Source organism: Tenebrio molitor, chromosome X, assembly GCF_963966145.1.
Source record: "Tenebrio molitor chromosome X, icTenMoli1.1, whole genome shotgun sequence".
Lineage (NCBI taxonomy): Eukaryota > Metazoa > Arthropoda > Insecta > Coleoptera > Tenebrionidae > Tenebrio > Tenebrio molitor.
Window position 1 is genome coordinate 3,305,468 of NC_091055.1, and position 22,560 is coordinate 3,328,027.

The window sequence follows — 22,560 nt, forward strand, 5'->3', positions numbered from 1 at the left end:
ATTCTGACTTCGACGTAGTAGCTTCATTATTGCCAGTCTTTTATCCAGAACTTTACGATTAGAATCGATATTTTCTGAACATGGTCTCACTGTTAAGCCATCCTACTGAGCTTAATTTTTAAGCTTAGGACAATTGGCATCACTTTATCATCATCATCATACTGTGAATCACGCTTCTCAACTAAGGTCTGGAAAAATACGTTTATCTTCAATCAGTCGAAAATCACGCCTTTGAGAAACGGTTGAAGTGACTTTTTTTTTAACCGGACTTGAAACACTTCAAATCCTAGAAGTTGAAATGTCCACAGGCGGCTCTTTTGGAGCATTTCTTATGATTTATTTATCAATATTTACACGAAATATTTAATAATTAAATTATTTCCATTAAAAAAAGATTTAAAAAAAAGCGAAGTAACGAAATTATTACCCAATATTTAACCGGTGACACTGTGGTGTAACACAATTCACCCGTCTGCATGGATGACAGATGTCAAAATCAAAAATAGCAAAATGGCCGTTCAACGTTAAAAAGTAAACTTTAGACTTTAGTAGACCGTCCTAATATTATTGAACCTTCAAGTACTAATAATATTGCAAAAAGGGAACTAGAAATTACTGGTGCTTTAAAATTTGAAAATTACAAGTTCGAAAATTGTCACTTTACTGTAACTGCAGCAAAAGAAAATAAATGAGTTCATGTCAGATTTTTTTTTGTGATCTACTTGAAGATAAAATATGTAGTAGATATATATCATTTAGAGTAGAAAGTCTTTTTGTGCTTCGCCCAGTTGCCGACCTCAACTTCGTCTCGGTTTTCAATCTCCAGACTTAGCACAAAAAGACTCACTTCTACTCTTATGTACTACTATTAGCCAAAATTTTTTTTCAAATTGCCGTAATCTCGTAGTAAGTTGCACCAATAAACATAATTTTTGAATAATGCCAATAATTTCTTAGCTTCACTACAGAGATGACACTTTTTGACCCAAATTTCACTATGTGTAATTGTAAAAAAAATGTCTCTTTGAACAACTCATGGTGCGTTTCTATTTTGTGGTAAATAATTCAAGTAGTCTCTTGTAAAAGTGGTATTTGTTAGGATTATGGAAAAAAAATTGTTACCGGAGAGGTTCACGTGAAGTACTGGTTAGTGGAAGCAGAAATTACCCAAGCTAAAAGTCCAAAACGTTGAGGGGACAGGGTGAAGAAGAAAAAGAAGAAGGGAATAGGTGAGATGTGGTTCGGTGATCGATCTGGGGGCATTCTAACAAAGACAGTTTATCAAAAACAATCACTTCAGCAATAAAGTGATTTGAGTTCCGGTCCTGAATTAACGAAGATATATGTCCGCGTCTTGTCAATGGTGCGGTGAGAAATGGTGTTGTGGCTTTTGTCATAGGAATAATGACTTCTTGGCAGATAAGGCGACCGACCGTCGGTCAATTCCGATGGTCACTTGCGTGCATCGTATTTGTATTGTTCCATTGGCGGCGAATCATTGTAGCTGGCTAAATGGAGTGTGAAGCGATAGCGGCTGACCACACCGACTTATCTTGTGGACAAACAAACAATACAGCTTCATGTTGGCCACGCTGAAATTAAGACCTCTGTAATCTCAGCGAACAACACGTGCGAATCCTGGGAGTTTGAAGGAGTTCCCAAGATGGGTCAGAAGTTATGAATTTCAATAAATTGTCGGGGTGTTATAATTAAAAAATCCGATATTCACTAAAAGAATATTTTTGCGGCCATAACTCACCGGGTTTTATCTTCGTCATAAATAAACGACCCTAATAATTAAAAGTTTTTCTCGCTTACAAAAAGACGGGACAATGTCCTAAAGCCGGCGTAGCGGCCGCCCCCACCTAAAGGTTGGCGCTAATCGTCACTTTCTAATACGTGGGAAACATGCGGTGGAGGAAATTGATTTGGCGATGTCCTTTCCAGGACTCCGATGACGCATCCTGAATCGAGATCTCCGAATTGTATGCCGAACGTATCACTTTTCGCAGTACTTATTTACATGGTTCCGATCAATAGACCGAGTACACAGAGAGGGCCGCCAGCCGAAATGCCCGTGGGCGACATTTTCGCCTCGCTCGAACACGTTACATATTCTTACTGAGCTTTTTCGTCGAAAGCTCCACGCCGTAGCGCGCCTTTGCAGCGACACGCACTATATCAACCCTTTTCAGATTATCGCACCCTAACATGACTCACTATATATATTTACATCCTTGTTTTCTGTTTATAATTCTATTCGTACTTCTTTGCCCCCCCCCCCCTCGATCAAATTGTTCGGCTAAATCTCACATCGATTCCTCTCGGTTTTTCACCCGCGAAATTATTTCAAATCGAGTCACTGCTTTTTTTCGTCTTTTCAAAAGCGACACCGCGAATAATGAGCCGCGGGAAAGTTGGAAAAATATTTCCAAGCAATTTTCTCATGCAATAGTTCAAGTTCTTGAACTACGGGCTCCACGAGGAAAATTCTCTTACCTCATATTTATTTTTAACTAATACAATAAATATTCATCATTAGTAACATCTCAACAATAAATTATTTGAATTTTCAATTTTAAATACCTAATCCTAAATCGACGAACAAATCCTTTTTGGCCTCCTCAATTAATTCTAAATGACATGTTTACACATTTTGAACAGCCAGGGTATCTTGATTTTTACACACTAATCAAACTGTCTGTCATTTTACCGCACGGAGTGTGTAAAATAACAAGAAAATTTTAAGCTTTCTGGAACCTCCAAAAAAATGTTTAGCGTATCACAAGTAAAATCCATTTATACAGGCAAGATACCGCTACCATTAATCCGCACGGTTTTCAAAAATGAACAGAAATTAATTACATATTTTCTTTTAAAGTCAGATGGCGCTATCGTGTGGTGTAAATCGTAAGCGTGTCAGTTATCGGTATAATAAATAACTTTCTGCCATTTCATTAATTAAATGTCAGTCTTTGACAGGTTTTGCAAAATTATTGGTTACAACAAATTTCAAATTTGGGAAAACGAGTACTTAATGGTTCGTCGTCATTACATTACATTACTAATGCGGTAAGCATTTTACATCGCTCGGTTTTTGTTAAAACACGACCGCGCCGCGGGAGTGTTTCAATCTAAAAACCTGGTGCTGTAAAATGTAGCCTACCGCATATGTAATATAAATAACTATTTCAATTCTCTATACAGCAATTGTAAAGATTAAGCTAAAAGTATTATTTTAAATTTAGATTTCCGCAATTTTGGACATGAAGACATTCCTGTCAAAGTACATATTGCTTTCTATATTTCTTTTCCAATTTAACAGACTCAAAATACTGGAAACTGACATTTCTTCTGTAATTATATCTGGAAGTTTATCAATAATAAAAAAAATTTTTATAACAAAAAAAAAAGAAAAGTTGGAGAAATTTGTTTTTTTTTTTTTTTAATGATAGTCAAACCCAAGTGAATTATTTTCTCATAAATTGCCGGAGAAAAATTGCTCAATGAAAAAAAAAACAACTTTCGATGTAGAAATAGAAGCTTCTTTCTGATTAGATCATCAAAATACATAATGTATCGGGTGTTCATTTAAATTTATCCTCAAAGTAGGCGTTGAAAAGTCGGTTGTGAACACACCACGGATTACAGATCACGAGTCAGCTGTTTACATCTAATCTCACTTTTTGTGTTATTTGTATTTTTACTCTGCAGACTGACGAGTGGTGCGTTCACAATCGACTCTTCAACTCCAACTTTGAGAAGAAATTTAAATGAACACCCGATATTAAATGACCACGAAACATTCAGAAGCAGTTGTTCTCAGAAGAATTTAATTTTTATGGCGTCAATAAACCGAATCACATGATAAAATTCCATTTCAGATTATTTTGAAGCATTTGACACAAAAGATTTGCTGAAATTTTAATATAGAGCCTTAACATAGTCCAGAGCTAAGTATGTGATCAATGATCATTAAGAGTTAGACAGAGATAGGGAGAAAATCATGGACCAGATTATTTTAATTTGACTAAAACATTAAGCAAAAGTTTCAAAATACAAATGTTAAAAAAATAGCGTATAGGAAAAACAAAAAACAATAGAATTGTTCAAGATTTTTTTGTAATAATGAATATTTTGAAGAGTTTTTCTTAAAAATGTGTTGCTAGCAGTATTACAAAAAATAGTGTGTATTTCATTATTTCTGAAAATATTCAACAATGTAGATTGCATTTCAGACAAAAATATAAATTTTTTCGACCATATATAATAGAAATTTAAATCTAGATCCAATCAAGATGCTGTCTTGACCTTCTGCAGTCGATCGGTAGTTTAAAGAATGCACCAGAATTAGTAAAATTAAGAGACAGGACGGAATCCTCGAAATAAATGAATAGAACTAATCTAGAATTTTTACCATGGTGGTTTTAAACATCAGGATTTTCTCAAGAAAATATTTTGGGTTACTCGATACATGATGCTGTCATAATTTTTTACAGCAATATTTATTCTTAATCTGCGTGAATAGCTTGAAATCTGTTCTTTGTCTACATAGTCTTGAAATAATAGATACAATCTTGTAAAAATAATACAGTAGGGATTCCTCAGGGCACTTTTTTAGGACCTTTGTTATTTGTTTTTTATTTTTCAATTTCTTGCTTTTTTTACGGTACAAATGTGTTTTTTCCGTAGCAACAATTTCATTTGAATCAAGTTGAACAAATGACCATCGGGAGTGGTTAAACGGGTACAATGAGTCTGAAGTAAGGTACATGTGAACCATATGGGGCGAATTTGTCAGATGTCGTAATAATAAAGGTGGAATTGATTCGTAAATCATTTTGGAAGTTAGTGGAATATGGTCGGAAAGGTAAGACTAGTCTAGACTGGAGGGTAGAAAAAGCAATAGTGTTAACGTATTGTATCATAGGGCCCTAGTATGCAGTAATGGGGAAGCGAAGTCAGGAAAACGAGCACGCGGTTGCACGAATCTTTGCAGTAGTTTGTAATTTGCCTGTAATTGTAGGTAAGTATAATTGCTCGAGATAATAAACGAAACGGTTTATTTCGTAGCAGGGACGACGACTCCGTCCTTGTCTGTTAACATCTCGCCAACAATTTCTTTCTCGGTTCTCCTGGAAAACGGCAACGTCTGAATGAGAATTTAAAGGCAAACGTTTATTATATATTATATTGTTAGTATCAGCAGCGATAATCTGGCGCTACGTGAGCAGAGCAACTTGGCACGTGCGAAAGCTCGAAAAAGAGGAACGCCTTGCATTCCGATGGCGAGACCCTCAACCCCTCCAAGTCGTTAATATAATATTACACAATAATTACACCAGCCAATACAGATTCCTACGTTCCCCGTCTTCACACGCCACAGGCTCGCATCTGTCAAAACCGAGGGTGATCGCTGACTTTGTACGCAACTGGCACCAAAGACACACAAAGACGTGTGTGTTAATTATTCGAGTGGGATCCGGAAGACTCGAGTGTGGAAAGATGCGTAATTCTAATGAGCAATTTGGAAAAATAGGAATTGTACGCAAGTGGGACTCGCACCTCTGGATTAATTGGCGTGGGCGAGGAGGACCTTATGAAAAATTTAAACTGGCCTGAAAAAGGCGTCACACTGGGGGATGCGAATAATGTCGGTGTTTGAGGGAGCGTCAATACGCTTTGGTACGCATCAACCCTGTGTTAGCTGCTGTGTCTCCACCGAGGCGTGCGTGTGAGGAATTAATAGATGTAAGCACCGAGGAAATAACTATGATGACGGTTTATGTGAGAAAACTTTAGCTAAACGATTTTTTACTTTGAGGGGCGTTTCGCGTTTCCACCGAAATGTTCTGAAAACTTTTAAATGGTTTGTATTATAGAGTTTTTGTCCCGCTTTAGTCTTGACTGAATCTATAGCATTAAGCACCCGTTCCAGTGAAAATTTATAGTTTTAGTTTTAGAAAAGCCTTTAACATTATTCAAAATAGAATTAAGGATTGATAAATTCGCCCCGCGCGCTCCCGTCCATTTCGTTCGCGATTCGATCGCAGACAAATATTTTTTGAAATAATAAGCAATGGGCGTTTTATTGGCACTCAATGCAAATTTCGTAGATGACATGTAATTGCTAATTAGACGATGTTGGCAAACGAGGACTACAAGAAACTGTGCGCTGCATTACGTAAGTTTGAACTGTCTGACCGACAATTCCCCCAATTGAAATTTCAGGGTAAGTTGATTTATTGGTTTCAATCACACGTTCAATTACCTCAACGAGACATTACCGAAAGTTGAAATGCACCTGACATGTACTCGTACTGATACACTTTTATGATGAAGGAATAAAAGTGCCACCAGTCACGCATTTTACAATTAGAATTGTTCCGAAGTATCGCGAATGTTCTTAAATCACACATCTTAGACGATTTGGGAGAAATTCGCGAGGAAAAAACAAAAATTATTTCAACATATGTATTTAAATTTTGAGCTAAAATGTTTCTGATATAAACCTCGTTTTAATTTTTGATACACTCAGCGCACGAAAACATTTTTTAAATCAATTTAGAAAATGTGACGTTGAGGGCTTGACTTTTATATATGCAGTTTTTTTTTGGACAAAAACTGGTAATACATCTACACATTGGTATATACTGTTATTTATTTGTTTTAAAAATTGTTTAAGAAACATGAATCGTATTAATGTGCTCTTCCTTTTTAAATGTTTAAAAAATTCACCTATTTGATTTTTATAAAAATGTTTAAATTTTCTATATGAAACAACTTTTGTTCGATACCTCCCTAGAAAGTGAGTCTGCATCCATAGTTACCAGTGGGTGAAGGTTCCTCTTTCGTTCACTTCACTTTCGCTCATCGCTTTTCGCTCACTGTCTTTCGCTCACTGGTTTTCATTCACGCATAACTGAAATTCGACTTTATGAAAAGAATTTGTATATTGAAAATAATAACTACAACAATTCATCATTTTACATAATTAATTCATCACACATCATAAGTACAACTTTCTGAAGGATCCATTCTTGGTCCGCTGCTTCCAGTACCAGTAAAAACTTGCAAACATCGTTTCTTGAAAAAGTTGCGGCTTTTTTCGGCAGACAGTTTTTACATTTTATTTTCGAAAAGGAGGTAAGACTGCTGAACCAGTACCATTTATTATACAACTAGGTAATAAGCTTATTAAAAAACCTCTTAGCTGAAGATGTCAACGTTTTGAAATACAAACAGTGTGCTTTTCAACATTGAATACCGTGACCACGCTGATGCTGCTCCTATATTTTTAAAATATGCCATCATAACATTTTCGTCTATTCCTTTGATCCGTTTCTCGGTCTGCCATTTTGTAAATTTTTCCAATTATTTCTGGTATTGTAATTTTGATTTTGTAGGCAATATTTTTTGATACCTTCCAGGACGTCATCAGGAACATATAATTTTGCATTGTCCATTTCTACAACCACTTTATTGACGTTACAGAACTTTGTTTATTTTGTATTTTTTTTGCCATAGCAACAGATCCCTCCGAACATGTGATTTATTTATTTAATTTATTTTAATTTTACTTAAAATTTTGAATAGAAAGGCACAGACTCACTTTCAAAGGTGGTATCGAACAAAACCAAATGCATAACTCGAGAGTAAGGTCGCTTTCGTTCACTTAGTTGGGCTTCGTCGACGAACACGCAATTCGCGTGAACGAAAGCTTTGCCTTCCTCACTCGTACTGTAAATAACTATTCATTTATTGATCTAATACTTATTAAACATTATATTTTTAAAAAGAGATTCACAAGATCTTTCTGTCTCCTATATTGTATGTAATTAATACAATAGAGATTTTTCTGTCATTTAAAATTTGATGCGACCATCAAAAAACTTAAATGTTTTTTTTTTTTGTCAAATGGTGTTCATAGTACATATTCATTTATCTACTATTAATTTCAAATATAAAGTGATTTTCTTAAACGCATGTTTTTCTCCCTTTTTGAAACAGTTGAAAATAGCCTAATAGAAAATTATTGAAGTTGTGTTATAATATACAGGGTTTTCCAATCAACAGAACTGAGAAAGGTCCACAACTTTTAGGTATATCAAAATTTTTTTCATTTTGGAAACACTAAATCTTTGGACATTCTGTATATAAGATTCGTTTTGATTTTCAATCCACTCAGACGTGACAATGTAAAAAAACACTTGTTTGAAATTAGTGTAAAGCAAGAAAATATTAAGATTAATTTAAACACTGTAAATTTCAAGCAAAAATTTAATTGCTCAAACACTAGATTAATCAAGTTACAAAATTACGTTTTATTATTTTTTAGAGGTGCCTCATTAAAATCAACTTTAATCCTTAAAAAAATTATTAATATACGTAAGCCTTGTTTTAATTTTTTTAGACTTGAGAATTTTCCCACTTCTCTGAAATTAATTTAGAGAAAATAATTTTGAGATTTAGTTTTTGGTTTACGAACAAGGACTGGATTCCTTCAGGGTATTTTAGCTCTCATAATTCTTTTCACAAACGAATGACAATATTTACAATATTAAGTTAAAATAGAACGGAGGTTTATAATATTTTGAAAGCCTGTCTCAACAATATTTAATTAAAAATTATTAAATGTAAAATGAAATTAGTAGTCACTAAATTGTCAAGCAACGTTGTTGGAAAATATTGCAAACGTTCTGATAATTGCTTTAAAAACAACAATAGGTAAGTACAACGAATATGGAAAAAATGGACAAAAATATGTATCTGTTAGCACTAGTTAATATTAAGTAAATTGACAAAAATTGATTTTTTTGAATGACATAATTAAGCGATCAGAAAAAACTGAAACATTTGGTGAATACCGTGAGTTAATTTTGAAAAATGTTAGTGTTCCTCGAAGTGGCTAAATAATTAGTTAAATGTGAAAAACGTATTGTAGTTGTAACCGAAAGTATGCCAAGATTCCATTTTTTAAGCAGAAGAGGAAGCAGATTTGACACGAAACAGTCGATGAGAGTTTTTAGGGCCAAATATAGAGCAGAGTTATTTATTTGACAGCTAACCCGACTCGGTAGAACTTGAGAGAATTAGGGGTTATAATGAAATATGTGTTATTGTTGTGCTAACGCGTTTTCCCTGTGTAAGTCAGCTTTAATATACGCTATTTTATGCAGGATGGATCGAATAAACACGTGGGATATTTACAAACTAGTTTCTAAATATACGCCTCGGTTTACGTTGTCATGCTTTTGTAAATAAAGAACTAACCGTTCTTTAAAAAGTCGTAATAACAGCGCTAATCGCTTTTATTTTCTCTCGTCCGAAGAAAAAAAACAGGGGTAAGATCGTTTAAAAAACACATAAAGAAAACCGAAGCCATATAAACGGCCATAATCGTTATAGACGAAAAAGTGAATAGAATAGAACAGAATAAATGTCGTAATATATCGGGGAAATATATAAATAGGAGGACACCCGCTGGAAACACGACATTTATGTTGAAATTAGAATTTTGATAAAATATATTTCGCTTCTGTGTACGAATTTATACAACAATCCAACAGGTGGTTTGTTTTGTTGTGTGGTATCTCGACCGTCATTTCACATGTGCACCCGGATGTGTATTAACTCCCCCGAAGTTTAGGGTTCAAACGCTCAACAATTTGTCCAACTACAAAATATTCCCAAAGCTCCGGCGGACGCTCTTACGCGATCATTTCACGTTATCGCCATTATTGATTCCTCTCGTTCTGCACCGTACGAAACCCTACACTTTATTATTAAAAATACAAGATACAAGAAAACAACGGTCTAAAAGGTTTTCGCTACATCAATTACCCCACAGCCCAAACACCGACTCACACAAAAACTACTTACTATATATTTTCAAAACGAAGCTCCGCGAAAGATCCGCGAAAAATCCGCGAATGTCAAACATTTTCGGTCGTGTTAATTTCGGCACAGATTTGCAGTTAATCGTTGTGTTTCAGCGAGAATGAGGTTTATTTTGTTTCGTAACACAACATGTTGTCGGGGTTGGTTACATAACATAACAAACCGCGTATTTATCTCGTGGGTTGGAATCGTGCGTTCCATCCAAATAATTAGTGCGTGCGAATAGATCGAACCAAGACGTATTAAATGGCACAAATCGATAACAATTAAAAAGTCGAAACTCGCAAACCAGGTAATGAACGGTGACGCAAACGATCACGCACCTACGTACCGAAATAGTGTGGCAGACGGGGTGAAAACCGTAGGTCTGAGCTTGTTTTTGCGCCCGCTTGAGCTCACAACTAGCTAACATTTTTTGTTTGTTTTTCTTCCCCTGTAAACAACATGCATGCAACCCTCTTTGCCCCACCGGTCTTCTTGCTTTAGTACAAATATACTACAGTATTGATTTATTTACCCCATCCCTCGCAAACAGTACCTACTGTGTATGTAAGGAAATACACTACAGTCGTGGACAAACATTATTTCATTATACGTCGCGTGAAAAGTGGTGCAGCGGGGCGACATTTCTCGCCCCTCGGAGATGCGTTGCTCGTCTAAGTTCGGACTAGATGTGCTCGCCACGGTGAGGGTGTGTTTACGTGTGATGAGGCGCGAATGTGTCGAGTGATCCCTCCGAAAGCTCCGCTTCCCTTAATCGGAATGCCCGAATACGTAAGTCCCGGTGTAAATTGGTGCGAGTGATCGAGGACACTAGAGGGTGGGCGGCTGTTTAGCTTTTGACTGTCGGAGTTTTCGATAATTTCCTTCATTTTAGACTATGGAAAGTTTGGTGTGAGACATCATCGGCGAAGCGTGTCATTATAAAAACACGAAAGAACATTAAAGCGCGTCGGAAACTTTTGGCGATGGTTACTTCATTAGGGTTGGGCGGGCTTAATCGCCGTTCCGCCATCCGCCTCGAGGTTAGACGTAATATTCCCTCCGCCGCAGCAATAACAATCTACACAAAGATTACAATAAGAACTTTCGACTAAAAATGCAATGCAACCGAAATTTTCGTCTTTCGTCCCGACGCACCACAACTCCTTTCGTCGTCGATTCCACCAACCCCCACACGTCCGATGTTTGTTGCTAAGATGTTGCCAAATAAACCGACAACTTTCAAAATAAACCGACCGGATTTTGAACAATCCCAACGAAACACTTTTCCCGGTGCCACTCAATTTGTTTATAATAGAATAAGGTGGCACTTTGGGGAAGACAATAAAAACAAAACGATAAAAGCAAATCCGTTATTATCGGCGGACTCGACTTGCTTCCCGCTGTTTATTCTCTTCCAAACTTCCCCCAGGCTCATCGCCGATATAATTCTAAATAATACATTTTTACGCAACATTCCCGACCTAACTGGTTAAACAGTTTTCTTGCTTCCCTTGTTTATTAAATAAATCGAAATTGCGCCTCTCTAATTAACTTCTTAATTAATTTTAATAAAATGTGCCATTTGCTGGCTCATCTCCGCCGACCAATTACACATTTCCTTCTCCACGGATTAAAATGTAGAAATCCTCATGTTTGCACACACGAATCAAACGCAACTCACCTCGACCCGACTCATTATCTGACCCACCCCATCTTTATTTCATATTTACAAAGAAAAATCCACATTCGCTCCAGCACAAACATCGAGAGTCAGCTCGCGCGCCTTATTTTTTCCACTTTTAATCGACTCGTTTGTTTTTTTTTTCAATATTTGGCCACCGCAGTGAAGATGGTATACGTTGTTGGTGAAAAACTTTTGGAACATCGCGAAGCACGTGAAGAGTGTGATGGAGTTTGGGAGGCATAAAATAAAGTGTTATGTTTAAAAAACAATTTCCATTAAGGCGTCCGCGCAAGCCTATCGTGTTGTTTGAAGTTCTAATTAAACGTTATGGGTCTCTAAAATTATTGTGATAACTTCTGCAGAATCTTGGAAGAGAACATTAAAATTTACGATCCGAATGTTGGTGCGTTGCGGGCTTCAGCAATCTTCTATCTGGAATAATAGCCGTGTCATTTATGTATATAGTCGGGGATCCGGAATTCGAGACCGGGTTAGTGCAATCTTCCGCCTAAGCGGCATTCATATTTTATAAAATTAAACGAGGGCTAATTTGGTGTTTTGAAGAAATTCGCGGTGCGGAGCGGACTGATTGACGTTCGATTTATGGGGTCTACCTGAACAATGTAACCCTTGCCGGCGTCTAAGACTACACCGAGTTACCTCCGCTATTACTACACAATTAGCTCAGGCCTAAGGGAACAATCAGCTCGCAACTTCTCCGATCTCTCCGTAGAACGAGCGGGTTATAGCCATCGTCTAAATTACAGACATGTATATTGAAAGACGTTTACTTGCACGAGTCCAAAACTTAGGAAAACTTGTGTTCAAGTATGTGGTTCTAGGTAAAGAACCGTACGGGGAGGGCTCCGTCCTTGTCTCTCCCGTTGCTCCTTTGGAGACGTCGTGACGCCATGTGGTTGTTCGGTGAAGCCCACGCGAACAATGTGTGTGTACCTTACGATCTAAGCTCTAGAGACTTGCCGTTGTATTTGTACTTTTACATTACTAACTAACCACTTGACTGTTGTTAAAGTCAAGTTAGCTTTAAGTTTGCTGACTTGTCATACTGTTTCTTGGCAAACAGAGGTCTAACCTGGTCCCTTCCACCTTCCACTCGCCGTTGTTAACGCCACATGGAGCAGAACTCACAATTTCAGTTTAATTCGACCCAAATTTCGTTCTCATTACCTCCCCTGATGCGCTTAATCTGATTTTTACGCGAACCTCAGATCCCTCCTCGACTCCTCGAACCACCAACACTCTTCCCCTTCTCACCGATGCAACTATTTATATAAATACGCCACCGTGGATTCTTATCTTTTATTTCAAGATCACGCATAATTATGGAGACGAGTTAATATTTGAAAACACCTCATTCAAAATCTAGATAACTCCACGCCACCAAATACCCCAGATGCATCGCAATTTTTTCTCTAAAATTAATTTCGAACACGAATCGGCGGCACACATGTACACATTATAAACGTTTAAAACTAATTGTTGAATTGTTTGACTTATTTACCGTTGCACTTTACATTTAATGTGTGTTCTATTGTTACAGCCACTTAACTATAATAAGTAATTGGCCATTATTTATTTTAAAAACATAACACAACAATCCGGAACGTGTAATTTAGGTAGTCACGTTAACTCCAAATAATGTAACAATTCTCCTTTTTAATCTTGATTGATCGCATTTTGACACATCATTCCCTCAATTGCTCTTTACCCAATAAAAGTGACTAATCTAAAAATAAAGATTGTGTTAAAATGATTGCAGAGAAAAATAGCATGGGAAAATTCCTATTCTTTTTTTGCCCTCAGATCGTATCACGAGTATCGATAGAGATCGATTTAGAGCTACACTTCACACCACAAATACTTACAGATTAAAAAAATTTCCACATTTTTAGGACTTGCGAAACAAATTTTACTAAATCTTGTCTAAATATATAGAATCAGATAATTTCGACTACTTAGAAGTAAAAGTCAATCTTAAATTAAAAAATAATCTCTAGTTTTGTTTTCTGCATACACAAATATCTTTTTATCTTCTCGGCAGTTTTTGACATTCTAAAAAATATTTTAGTTTTTCTTCATTACATACTGTTTCTAGAAGAAGCGAAGACACTACGTACAGAAGATTTTTTTTGTCGTCAAAGTTACATCTTCTCGAGCTTTTCTAGATAGTGTATTCTCTCTTTGCGGACACTCCTCATAAGCGGACATCTCTCTTAAGCGGACACTTTTTGAGGGACCGATAAAATATGTATGGCTTTGCTAATAACGTGTTTCCTCTTAAGCGGACTCCCTATTAACCGGACACGGATAGTGAATTGCGGTGTTTAACGTCTCATGAACCTCTCTTATGCGGACAGTCTGTGTTGTAAAAATGTAAGAACATCGGGATTTCCTCTGAAGTATGCTGACGGGTGGAAACAGAACGGTCTAAGAACTCCGTGCAGTAGTTTTACTCGACCAAGCAAACATGTAGCTACCAAAAAAACGAATTATTACGCTTAAAGAAAAAATAAATGTAGTGGAATTTTTTGAAAAACAAAAAGATAGTGTTCGTGCTCTAGCCGGTAAATTTCAAATTGGGAAAACACAGGCGCCGAACATTATAGATGCAAAAGGGATGAATTTTACAGAAGTATAATTCCAATGAGTACGTCACAGAAAAAAGAAGCTTTTTGAAAACGGAAGGATTTAACATCCATAAACTAACTCACGAATGATTTGTTAAAGCAAGAAACAAAAATATTCCCTTGTCAGGACCTCTAATAAGATCAAAGGCGAAAGAAGTTGCTGAGTAGTTGCATTACAAAAATTTTCTGTTTCACTGACCAAAAGATTAATTATGATAGGCATACATATGTATTACATATTAAGAGAGAAATTCCTCTTGAACCGACACCTCTATTAAGCGGACACAATTTCGGGAACCGCGGGTGTCCGCTTAAGAGAGAGTACACTGTATTTTAAATGATTCAGATCAAGATAATTTCGTCACAGAAGAAGGCCTTCGGGGAGAACTGTTTCACTTCGTCGAGACAAATCCCATCAAGTGTTCGCAAAAAGAAAAATTTTAAATAAAACAGAATTAAATTTTCCATACTTAGAATAAATTACACGAAACTGTGAAAGTGTTCCAAATGAAAATGATACATCATAGCTCATTGTTTCTTGTGGATGCTGACTACGTTACCCAAAAGTTGCAGATTATAATTTTATTCGAAAAAAAAAGGAGGAATCAAAATTGAACTTTTATCAAACTGCTTCTTTTACTTTCAAGCCATAGGCAATGTAATTAATTGTTTAATTAATTAAATTAATTATTAAATTATCTTTGTGATTTCTGCTATAACAAAGAAAGACTCAAAACTAGTCGCGGTCGCCTTAATAACTTTATCTATTAATTATTAGGTATACTTATTTTTTCCTTTGAAATAATAAATAACTTTTCAAATATTTCTGGTCGTGATTACCCGCACTATGGTCGTCATTACCCCAGTAGTTGGGCAATCGCAACCAAATGTATGACTCCAAATATGATTTTTTTAAATAAAAATTAAAGACTGTTTAGCTTTCTACGTAAGGCATAATAAATCTACATAGTTCAGCCTATCAGGAACGTATTTCAGATATCAGATATCTTGTTGACAACATTTTTTACAACCAATTTCCCTTAGGTGGTCGTCATTACCCCACTCTCCCCTAATTTAACCTGGTTCCTTTTTTTTGTTACATATTTGCAAAACAGCAGACAGTCTGAGATTAGCTCCGTGTTATTTTTAGCCACAAAAAAAAATTATATGCACATTGATCGCCTATTGAGCAAATGGGGAAAAAATCAGCAAAAATTGAAAAAAAAAGAAATCTTGTAGTGAATTTTTATTACATATTTTATTGTTAATTACATTTATTTGAGAGGGGTTTCTGTCAAGTATGTATTTATAATTTAGCGAATAGATAAATTTAGTCGGTTGAACTGATTTAACTAGTTTTAAACCGGTTAAAGAGCCAAACCGGTCAAAAAAAAATTGACCGTCGAACCTCCTTGGAGTGTTGTATGGTTTAACCGGTTAAAAGGTTTAAGTGGTCAATTAGTTGTCGGTTGGTTATGTTTCAGCAGTAAACTTGATCAATTAATTATCGGTCAGTTTAGTTCAACAAGAAAATTAGTTGAGTATGAAATTTTTTGGAAATACTATTCAAGCGTTTGATTAATTTAACCGGTTAATTAATTGGTCGGTGCGTTGCTTTAGTTGGTTTGGCTTTTTAACTGGTTTAACCTTAATCTAATCGACCAAGTGAACTGCTTCCCCCTGGTTTCGAGAAAGGACCAGATGGCAACGTGAACATCATTTTGTGGATGACGTCGTCTCTTTTTGGATTTTGAAAATTTAGTTTATTAGTTGACGGTCGACGAGAAGAATGAAGGAGGTGACGGTCCAGATCCTGCGATGCGAATCTGTCAGTTTATAATATCGTCGACTAATGGGTGGTATATAGATTCGACGTGATCCGGAAACGTCCAGGAGTGATCGAGGTACCCTCTCCGGTTTCAATCCCAGGTCGTGAAATGCACTTTTTAAAATTTCCCCGTATAAGTTATGACGGTTGGAGCGATGACCGTCCCGAGGGTCCGGGTCCTCCTTGTCGGATCGCATGAATGCGTTCATCAGCTTCGGACTCTGTTTGTCAACTTTTGATTTACACCTTTTCAGCCACGATTCCGTATTCTCCCCGCACGTTGATTTTGTCAATAAAAGCTATCGTTGCATGTCACACCGCTGAGATGCAAAAGTCGCCAAGAACCTAATTTGTGCCACCTACTTACTCGAATGTGACTTGAAATAAGAAATAATATCTCCCGGAGTCGACGAGGAGGAGGCCGTAACGATTGCGTTGGGCGAGAAAGCGAGACGGACAGCTCGCGAGGGGAATGCTAAAATACGCTGGGGTTGGCACTTCTTTTGATTTCCCCCACACCATTTTAACTTGGCTACTTTATATACTACCTTTTCCGCGACGAGTGTCTCTTTCTGTCCCAGTTATTGCTACTTCTCTGTCTCTTATTGACTTCCGATCATCCCGAGAAATAGTAAAGACGCGTTTTGCCAAAATTATATATTCACCTAAAACGTTCATAAAGCTTCGAGATGAACTCTCTTTTAGTTTTTCTCCCGTTCGGATATTCTCTATTTGCATTACTTAAGCGACCTCGGCTGCATCCGACTCCGAAAAACAATACTCGGATCAATCAGGCTTCTGGATATGTTGTGCCTCTTTGATGAAAAGCTTTACACAGATGAGTGCACTCGGTATCAAGGGTCTCGTAATACAGGCTTTTCGCAGATACACCCTTATAATAAGTTTGCACCTTTGTGGCACGAGGGGTGCGGAATCGCGAACAGTTAATATGAATACTGATTTCTTCTTCCCAAAGGGGCGACCACGCTATCGATGGAGGTTTTATCGCTTTTTGTATTCCTCCCGTTTTAAACTCCGCCGCACATAAATTAAGTTTAATTTTTATTTCGTCGCTCTCCGTTTCGGATGCGAAAAATTTTGACCGCTTGAAGTGGTGCCAAGATAGACGATCGACTGGTTTAATAGCTTTGTGTACCGTGTCAGATTAGATCTGAGTCCTTGTAAATAACCGAGAAAAAATGTGTATTATTCTATTATTTGTTTGTTTATTTTAGAAAAATCGAGATAAGAGGATTCGCGTCGTGTTTTTGCGATTGCGAGTATTGTGTTAGCGGCATGTTCGGTGGATGGAGCAATTTGCGAAAAAATATCGCTCCGGGATTGTGTGTTTACGGCGGCGAGATTGATTTCGGTGGAACAAAGTGGACATGAAATGTGCGTGTAATCCGCCCCTGTGGAATCTCCAGTCGAGGCAGGTGTAGTTGGTTTGCTTTTGCATTTCTCTAAACTCTAAATATAACTGAGTAAACAACATCTCTCATACGGGCGAGGCGAAGCAGACATGTAAACAGTAAACAACATTATGTGCCGCACGAACGTGTGCCTATACTCAGTATGTTCTCGACTAGAATTGCTTCCACGTCGAAGCCGGTCAGCGCACGTACCTCATAACCTCACTTTTTGAAATTCCCGCTTCGGCGCGCTTCTCTTACGTAACTGGGTGAAATGTGAACGGTGACGATTTTCAAAAACTAGTGAGTGAAAAGTGACAAGACGCACACCTCGCACCACCCGCCACTCCAACCGCCAACCTGAAGGTTTGTCCCCAGAACAACAACCTACACCGACAAAAGACTGTCGTCGGCGACACCGTACAACATCTACATCCATCTACCTAGTACCTACCCCGCTTTGTTTGTGCCGCTCGCACATTTTGCGCTTTTTCCCTTCCGATTTTTTCTCGGACGCCGTTCCACTATTTATCTGAAACGAATTATACCAATCGTCAGATGAGGTCTCTTCACCCTGCCCAAGCTGCTTAAGTAAATATACTTGCATCTGGCGTGAGCGAGCGCTCGAAGTATAAATCACACTGTCGAAATACTGTTCCTTTGTATTTTCTTTTGGTTTATTCTCAGTTCTCACACACGCCAACACGAAGTACCCCTGTCGGGGCGAGAGCTTCCCAATGCTCGATTCGGTCCGGAGGGTTTCCTCCTTCTTCTTCTTCTTCCTCCTCAACACCGACGTGCACGATCTGGCGTCGATTTTGTGTATCTTGCCGCAAAAGTAGGACGCCACATGGTGGTTATGTATTGTCAGTTGTTTCATTGTAGTTGGTGTAAATATAATTTGCTCTGATTTATAACGAAATTTCTTAAAAAAGTAATTGTTTATTTTGATTTTCCTACATAATAGTCTACAAATATCTTCAAAAAATAGTTTATATTATGCATATGAAAGAAAACAGATTCGTTTATCAAGTAAATTTTTGCTTAGATGTATCGTGTGAAATAAAGTAAATATTAAGAGTAAGCAATTGCGTTGGTTGTATAAATATGCAAAAATACATCTCGTTACTTTAATAAATTGTATTTTAAATATATCTCCTGACTTCTTTGGATCGGTACCATTATACGTCACAATAAACGACTAAACAATCTGTTCTGGCCGCAACAAAATCGACGACAAATCACCACCCTTGCATTTTTACCGCGTAATCGCTTAGCAGAAATCTGATCACAACTAGACTTATTTGGCGTCACCTTGATCACCACTTGATCGGTTTTAACTTTCCCCAACCACCAAATCTTTCGCATCCGATCCACCGCGATACACTTACACATTTTTTTTGACAGTTTTTGTTTCATATAAAAATTATTAAATTCCTCCTGTAGAATCTAAGCTACATCCGGTACTCCAAGTTTCGATCGAATTTTTTCACCGTGCAAAAATAAATGTTCTAACTTCGAACAATTTGTTCGTTAGTCTTATCAAATTTTTTTCAGGTTGGCATAAGTGTATAGATAATTGTAACAATGCATTTACGTGACGGCAGAACATTTTTGCCAACTTATTGTTCCATGAGCGATTCATTGGTCATTAATGACGATCACTACAACATTTAAATTGACACAACTTCTATTTTTTTACAATCACAATTATAATTTTGAATGGACGTAGAAATTGTTGATGAATTTGTTATTTCTTCATCTCAGTTTATTGTTTCTGGTCTTAACGTTCAAAGTAAGATAGAATTCCTTACGTTCTGATTTGAATTCAATTAAAATTACAAAATTTATTGGATGTGGCAAAACTCACTTTGTTTTTTTTTTATAATGTTTTGTTCGAGAAGATTTTGATGACTATTTTTTCTCGATTCGAGTTTGTTTTAGAGTCTCCGTCGAGTCGAGGGTAAAAGAGAGGAGATAACCCTTCCAAATGGTGGGTTGTCGCCGTTCCATGTAACTTCACCCTTCCGATAACTTTCCCTTCGTCCGTATTATGTTTCTAGGACCAGTATTTACCATATTTTGTGATTGTTATTGGTGTGAATACTTTATCTACGTTTATTTATTTGTATATCGGTCTGGTGTACACAAAATAATTCCAACTGATAAAATTGTTGGGAACATATTTTTAATAACTGTCACTCGTGTAGCTATGTGAAATATTTTTTATTACGGACAGATAACACGTGAGAGTTGGTAAAAATAATTCTTAAAAATCTAATTAACTGTTTTGGAAAAATCTCTTCTCGCGTTATTTGCACATTATTCATTAAAGCGTTGGCCCCGTTTCGGCATCCCTCCCCAGCTGCCTATATCCTGTGTCAATAAGGACGATGACGGCTGCACGGGTTGTTCGAAACTCATATTTATTATAACACGCGTCGGGAAATTAGTAAAAAAATCTACACCCTCCGCGCCCCTTCGAAAAAGCGAAACAGTCGGTCGGCGACGTTCCTTTTATGTTCCTGTTATGGTGAGATTAGGGACCCTAATGACCTTGAATGTCAACCGAACTTCCAGGACTCGAACGGCGGAAGTTGGTCGAGAGTTGTTGGTCACTTCTTGATCTCGTAATTTCCACGGACGGCTCCAATAAGAAAAAATGTTAAACGTTTTTGGTCGAAAGACCCTCCGCTGATTAAGTGCGAAGGGCGGTATTTCCACAACACAAAGATCTGTGCAAACTCAGCATCCGACTCGTAATGAGATGCGGTCTCCGATTCCGAATAAATGTCAGTTACGCTACAACGATTTTTTTTCTGTTTTGTACGACTTTTTCGCTAATTTATTGTTTCACTTTCGGCCAACTTAGAAGAATTTGGAAATATTTCAAGTTTATTGTGTTGGAGCCGCTATTAGTCTCGGTTTTATTATTTATTTGTTCTATCTCGGAGATGTAAGCGTTGTATCATAACCGTTATACTTACACATTTCAAAAATAGATTTAACACGATTTTCATTATCCCATCGAAAAATACCATCGATTCTCGCACGTTACGACTTCCAAGCGACAATTTGTCGCGTCATCTCGGACGCAACCCTCCACACGAATTTCCAAAACTACCACTCAAATAATCGATGCGAGCATTTAACACGCGCGGAACTGCCAAGCTGATAGATTTATTCTCTATTATTACTTAATAAAACGGTTAATGCCGTTTTTAAAGATCACTTAAAATGTTTAATGAGCTTTCGGTGTTGCTACCGTATGTGACCGGTCGATAATTAATAAACAATAAACAACCTCGAGGAGATCGAATCGAGTTGTAGTGATGGTCAAAATTTTTGACAAGGACGCTATTATCATGATGAACGCTTCCTGTTTTCGAGTTGGTTCACAGTCATCGAAAGAATGCGAAAATTTGAATGTTAATTTGGTTCTTCATGATGAAAAATTGCATCGAACGCATTTCCTGCAGGTAGTGAGTGAATCACTGCATTGTGCAAGTGAATCAAAAATCGTTTAAAGATAACTGAAATAATAATAATTCTAGAAACAAACATCGTGTTGCGATTAAAATATTTTGAATTTAATCAGCATTTCCAAGCTGAGTCAGTTGCGGCTGCGGTGCTTCTGTTTTCTATTGTCACAGGTGTACTTCTTTATTTTAACGGACGACACGTTCGCGTACACAATAGAGCACACTTGCCGCTGATGTAAATAACCTTTTATAATAAACATGTACTTTGTATAAAATGAATCCTTGTCGGGGGTGTTCGACAAACGTGAGCCTGTTGTGCTCGTCGAGATACGTCGCATTATCGCAAGGTTAGTGTGATTATAATTATTTTTTTGAGGGGTGCGCAATCAGTAAAATCCGCGATATCGCTGCATACGCGTATTTAAAAGCGCCCTCGTAAATTAGAGGGAGCAGGAAGGGATGCGTCTGAATAATGCAATCTTACTGTCTACGCTTCCTCTGTTTTTGGCCCGCTAATTTGAACAATAGCCGATATCGCCACCCCTCTAACCGGACAATCCGGAACTATCCGGGAAGGAGGCGGCGATGTTTTATAGTAGGAACAGGCGGCAAATGAAATTATAATATCTTTTTCAACTAAACGCAATGTCCCGTATAAATTTCCTTCTCCCCGACTCCGACATTATAAAATATAAACCTTTAAGTTTGCGGCTCGCTTTATTTTTCTCGCGTTTAGATTGTTTTGCTCTTCCTTTTCACGCTATAACTCGACTCTTCATCAAATAAACTGCACGCCTGTGCAAATTTTCTTCGTTTTGACTCCGTTAAATAATTCACCTCTTTGTTGATGAACGACTATCCTGTTTTCGCGGTTCTTTTTCTTTCGCGGTTTGCACCACCACTGCAGATGCCTCACCACTTTTCTTGTCACGTTCCAGGGCCACATCGGAGACGTTCCTTTTGAGAGTGCCGTTGGCTGGAGCAAAAACCACTTTTCCGCCGCCACCAGTCCTTGGCCTCCTGCACTCAGGCATTCTCGATACAGTGTAAGTAACATCGCTATTTACAAACAACAACTAATCTCTAATCTCACTCGTCTTCGCGAGTACAACACCTCCTCTCCAAATTTCAAGTTCCTTACTTGAATATTGCCGTCTACAACGGCACTCCAAACCACCAACCAGTCTAAACTCAACACTTTAGTTTATGTTGTTAAAGTTCAGTTTGTTTCACTTTTTTATTACGTAAAGCAACAAACAATTTTTTAGTTGGGAAAATCGCTTCTCTGTAAAAATAGCTGTGAAATTAGCATAATCCTTCGTGTTTAGAGATTTTACGAAGTGTAAACATTCTATTTCGTTTTTGCATGATAAAGTTTATAAAATATTCATCCCAACTCGCGGGGTGAACCGTTCGACGTGGCGTTTTCACAGATCAGGGAAACTTTAAAGTGAACTTGCTTTACATCGGACGAATTAGTTTAAATGTTTATCTGATTGCGATTTTTAATAAAAGTACTTAAATCCTGCCGAACTGTCGAGCAAACCCAATAACTCCACCCTTACATTTTAAATCTCGAGCACAAACAAGGCTTGTCTTCTTGCCCCCGAACGTCGAACCT

The 22,560-nt window shown here is 37.3% G+C and overlaps 1 protein-coding gene across 11 annotated transcripts in view; it reads left to right on the forward strand.

Annotated features, from left to right (window-relative positions):
* Positions 1-22,560, forward strand: part of FoxP (forkhead box P) — an 89,804-nt gene that overhangs the window by 12,000 nt on the left and 55,244 nt on the right. For 2 of the 11 annotated variants that reach the window (XM_069060008.1, XM_069060007.1), the window contains exons 1-2: positions 17,311-17,481; positions 21,878-21,985. In XM_069060008.1, the coding sequence (XP_068916109.1) occupies positions 17,434-17,481; positions 21,878-21,985 (156 nt within the window). In that variant the 5' untranslated portion in view covers positions 17,311-17,433. The other 9 variants (XM_069060012.1, XM_069060013.1, XM_069060016.1 and 6 more) reach the window with 8 other exon arrangements.